At 36.4% G+C, this 5,163-nt stretch overlaps 1 protein-coding gene across 1 annotated transcript in view; it reads left to right on the forward strand.

Annotated features, from left to right (window-relative positions):
* The window catches only part of CAPN13 (calpain 13), a 51,279-nt gene that overhangs the window by 24,183 nt on the left and 21,933 nt on the right, over positions 1-5,163 (forward strand). The window contains exon 3 of the mRNA XM_015818538.1: positions 3,771-3,843. Coding sequence (XP_015674024.1) covers positions 3,771-3,843 — 73 coding nt within the window. The remainder of the gene's footprint in view (positions 1-3,770; positions 3,844-5,163) is intronic.

Below are 5,163 nucleotides of genomic sequence, written 5' to 3' on the forward strand. Positions count from 1 at the left end.
TACATTTGGTTTTTCTTGCCTAAATGTAGAACCTTACTTTTTTCACCATTGAATTTCATTTTGTTAGATAGCGCCCAGTGTTCAAGTCTGTCCAGATCCTCCTGTATCCTAAGCCTGTCTTCTGGAGTGTTGGCTATTCCTGCCAGCTTGGTGTCGTCTGCAAATTTGATGATTTCCCCATCTATCCCCTCGTCCAAATTGTTGATAAAGATGTTGAAGAGCACTGGGCCCAGAACAGAGCCCTGGGGCACCCCACTACACATTTCCCTCCATTTAGATATGGTTCCATTGAGGACCACACGCTGAGTATAGCCTTATGCATGCACAATTCATTTCACCTTTTAAACATCCTCTTGGCATAGCTAAGTAAATTAGAATCCATGCAGTGATTGCTACTGGTTTAAGACCAGTCTTAGTGCCCTCCAGGGGTGTTGAATTATAACTCCTAGAATCCCCAAGGAGAGTGGCCAAAGGCTAGAGAGAATTAGACTGCTTCCTTTTTAGTATCAGTGGATGCTTAAGAACTCTTTCCTTTCATGTTAGTTTCTTCTGGGCCTGTGGCCATTTGAAGAATTTGGAAACATAGGAATGAAAGAGAGACAGGGGTTGCTAATCTTTTTGCCAACTGTGGCAGCTTGATTGGCAGACATTAGCAGTAAACTAGTTGGATTTTATGCCAGCTAAATTAACTCTTAATTTATTTTAAACCTGGAAATTACATAAAATGCTGGATGGAGATTACTATAAATGTATATTAAAATATAATAGTCTTCTAGCTGAATTAAGCTAAATGGTGTTAATGGTTTTATTTCATCTATTTTTAGAAACATTTTAAGTGGCCCTGCCCCTTAATCATGCTAACCCCCCTATGGTGTACTGAATCTGCTATCAAAATCTTCCATCAATTAGCTTCCCTGTTTGAACCTCAACTATTCATATGTTTCATTTGTCTGTTCTGAACTGTCATGACTGTGTTTCACAGTCTGAGGATCAGAAGTTTAGATGCCCCTTTGACAAGTTTCTGTTAACTGTTTGATTTGGATTGATCTTTCATGACCATTGTTGTTTTTAAAAAGTGATTGTTAATATTGGATTTTTAAAAAAGTTTAAACATGTTGTAAGCTGCCCTGAGATGCATCCATGAAAGGAATGGCCATAAAAATAGAAAGAATGAATAAATAATAAAGTGGGTGGGATTTTTCTTCTTTTGCAATAGCTTATGGATGATGGATTGTCAGAGAAAGGGAAGAAGGAATATGCCTTTTATGTCTCTTTCATAATATCTTATACAAAATATCTTCATAAGTACTTACTTATGGCAACTTACTTCAGATTTCTCAAAGGTCTAAATCTCTCTCCCTCTCTCTCTTCCTTTTACAGCCCAATACAGTAGCACAATATAGGAAAATAAAGCTTAATGCACTACCCACTATAGAAAAGGTGAATAAAATCACAAGGGATTTTTCTGACAAGTTTTCTAAAGAAGACTGAATTCTGCCTTAAGAAAATAAAACTGACCCCAGGGTAATGAGTCATGCCTTTTTTGAAAAGGTCTTCTCCTGGAGAAACTGAATTGGTGCAAATACTACCATCACAGGCTGTTGTTTCTTCTTCTCAGCCATCAATTACAATTCAAAATCTGCCCTGAATTTATTCAGATAAATAAGTAGTGACATGACTTTAATGAAGGAGTCACAGTCAGGAAATGTTACTCCACTTCTTCTTGAGCTGAGGGAATACAATTTTACTTTGGGATATTGAATATGTAGCCAAAAAAGCCCAGTAGTACTCATAAAAACACACAAAATTTTATTACATACAACAAAACAGAAATATAATTGAACAGTTAGGAGTCCAGCTTCCTAATTCTATTGATTGATGGTGATGGAAATGATGAATTAATGCTTGCAGGTAAATAGCTTTATGTGCTGAGAGCTATTCTTTTCTGGATTGCAGTCCAGAAAAAAAGTAGGACAGGACAAACATTGGATGGAGCAAGGGGGAAATGTTTTTAAAAATGTGTATTTATATTTCTATTTCATTAATTAAACATAGTTACTATGAGTATTTTCCATGTGTTCCCATATCAAAAATTAAAGCCAAAAAAATCACCTGAAACAGAGGATTGTTGAATTGATAGTTACTCAGACTTGCTAGGGTTGAATCTAAGCCTGTTCCTCCCCATACAAACTTTAACTAACTCCAGTCAATGAGACAGAAGCTCAGTAGTATCACTTAGTTGGTCTGAGGTTGAGAATATGCAATTATGTATATTGTTGATACCTGATTCCATGCTGTCAGATTCTCTTATTCAATTGCCTCATTTAGAGGCTAAACAGAAGAAATAAAAGTGTTGACCATTGAAGAATCCCATAAAGCAAGATCCTAATTTCTTCTCTTTATTAATGCTAACTGAAACTAACCATAGAGAAAGGAGGAGAACCATACTCAGCATTCAAACACAGTACAGAAAGTTACAATGATAGATGGCATTGATAGTTACTAAGGGATCAAGAAGGATTAAGAGAATCATATCACAAGCCAGACATCCACTAGCATAAGCAATGGCACCCTCAGTACTATATTCAGAGTTGAAACCTGACTGAAAAGATCCAGATAAGCTACTCCCATCAGGCACCACCATCAGCTCCCCAAACCTATCCCAAAATGGAAGGTTGGAGGCTGTAAATTATCTAACACTATTGGATACAGTCATGTTTCTTGATAAGAAGTCACACCACCACTTTTTTCAGAACAGATGGAACCTCATTAAAGAATGAATTTGCCATTACTTGGACCCAACCACATGTTGCCTTCCCCCAAACATTAAAAAGGGGCATGAAACTAATTTGCACACTGGCTGCCTATACTATTATTCTCTTGTGATTCACAGGCTCAAATACTTTACAGATGGCCAAACAGGATCTCACCTCAGGCAATTAAGCAAGACCTGACTGGGTGAAGTCCAATTCATAATCTTTCCTTTAAGTTAGAGCAATATAAACCTATGTGGCTTTCCAAGGAGAGTAGGAGTGGGAATTCTACCCTTGAGGAGTCCCTGACAGTTAATTAAATTGACTAGGAAAGATATGAAAGAGTAATCACTGAGGTTTTTGCAGATATCTGATTTTATTTTATTTTATTTGAAGAAATAAAGAGTGAGACTAACAATGGATGTCTAGATAAATAATTTTTTGCCGTAGGTAACATAGCTCAGCTGGATAACTCCAGCAGTTTCTTTCAAGCCAGTAAACAAAGATGTTAAAGCACACTGAGTGCTCCATTTTTGATATAATGCAATATCTTCAAATGGAATGAAGTACATTCTAAATCTCTCTTCTAGCATAATTCATTAAATTGGATTCCATATTGGTAGAAGAAGTTGGAAGTTTTTGTAGCAAGAAACAAACCTGTTCTAAATAATTTCTTTGGTGTATATATCTCACTGATAGCTATAGTTTCCAGATGCATGTCTAGTTTCAAAGCAGTCGGCACAGATGATGAGAGTATGCATGTACAGTTCTAGATCTTAGGTTTTAGGGTTTTCCAGATCAACATGTAGGTATAGTATGAAAATTACTTCCAATTGAATATATGTCTTCTATTTCCCTGAGTCTCTTAACCAGGACCCAAAGGACTTCCTTTCTTTTTTGATTTATATAGAAGCTAGGATAAATAATTATTTAAATTACTGCTACTGGTATTAATAATTAATTAAATAATTGTTTAATAAAAAATGAATGAATATTGTTTTTCACTTTCCATCAAAGGCATGGGCCAGAAATCCATGTTTATTTGTGGATGGAATAAACCAATTTGATATTCTTCAAGGACAAAAAATAGGTAAGGTATTGAATATTTCAGTAGTAAAAGTATGGTTTTGGAAATATCCTTGTTTGCTTGGTTCTAGTCTTTCCTCATTAAGGGTTTTCAGTGGATCTTTTGCATGCATAAAATGTTCTCATAATGGTCAAAGCTATTCCTAGGAGAAATAGGACATAAAACAATAGCACCATATAAGAATTTGTGTTGGGAAATTACCAGCCAGGCAAGGAGAAGGGATCAAACAGGGAGTTAGACTTGAGTTATTGCATAGCTGCGAGAGACCTAGGACTGATCCCTCCCCACCCCCCAGTTCCATGGAACTTTATCTGTTTGTTCCCAAGGGAGGGCGAGCTGTCTGCAGAGATTCTTGTACTATAGGTAGAATATAATAAAGTAGCCTACTTGAACCTTTCACATATTGATCTGATTGCTTACAACTGGCAATTTGTGGCTTCCCACAATTTGTATTAAGAGGTATAATATATTGATAATGGACATAGGATGTAACCATTATGAACAGAGGGCACTGATAATCTTCCCTATTAATTTGTATAATCCACATTGAGAGTCATATACCATATATTATCACAGCATATTCTATAATTTCACTTTGCATTGTAGAAATTGCTCTTTCCCCTACCCCCAATTTTTACTCTTCAGGTTCATGGCAAAACCTTCTACCATTTTGAGATAAGGAGGGGGGGAATCTCCACTTTCCCCACTTTGAATTATTTTATGGTCCTCTTCTAGACTACTTTACTTGTGTTTTGATACATATCCTGTCTTTTGAACAGGATTGTATTGACTATTGCCTGGCATGGTGTTAAGTGGAAGAGAACAGAGTTTGCTCTAGGAAGCAATCTCACCAAAGTTAAGCTGTCTGAAGCCTACAGTTTTCAGAGGGAGATCTAAGCATACGTTTAATTTTATGGTCTGAATTTCCTCCATCAGCTTTGTAATAAATACAAAACAGCAGAAAACAGGTGCTAGAGTTTGATAAGTGAAAAGAAAAGCTGATGGAGTATTAACTGGTAGCAGAGAAAGTATAGTTCCAAATAGGAAACCGATGATGTGTGACGGATGTGTTTTGGAAAAAAAGAAAATTAAGGTTTGATTAGGAGAGGTTTAAAGAGAAGAAAGATGGTTTGGCTGATAAAGAGAGACAGTGCAAAGAAGCAAGGCAAATGACAAGTGAAGAAAAAAATGAATAGGATATGGGTGAAAGAAAAAGTGGTAAGAAGAGGCTTGTGGAGAGGTGATGGCAGTGAGTTGGGATAAGGGAATAAAGTTACCACAATATAGTGATGAAGCTGAGGGATAGAGAGAACACATGGAAAC

The sequence above is a fragment of the Protobothrops mucrosquamatus genome, unplaced genomic scaffold (assembly GCF_001527695.2).
Source record: "Protobothrops mucrosquamatus isolate PMUCROS unplaced genomic scaffold, P.Mucros_1.0 scaffold_138, whole genome shotgun sequence".
Lineage (NCBI taxonomy): Eukaryota > Metazoa > Chordata > Lepidosauria > Squamata > Viperidae > Protobothrops > Protobothrops mucrosquamatus.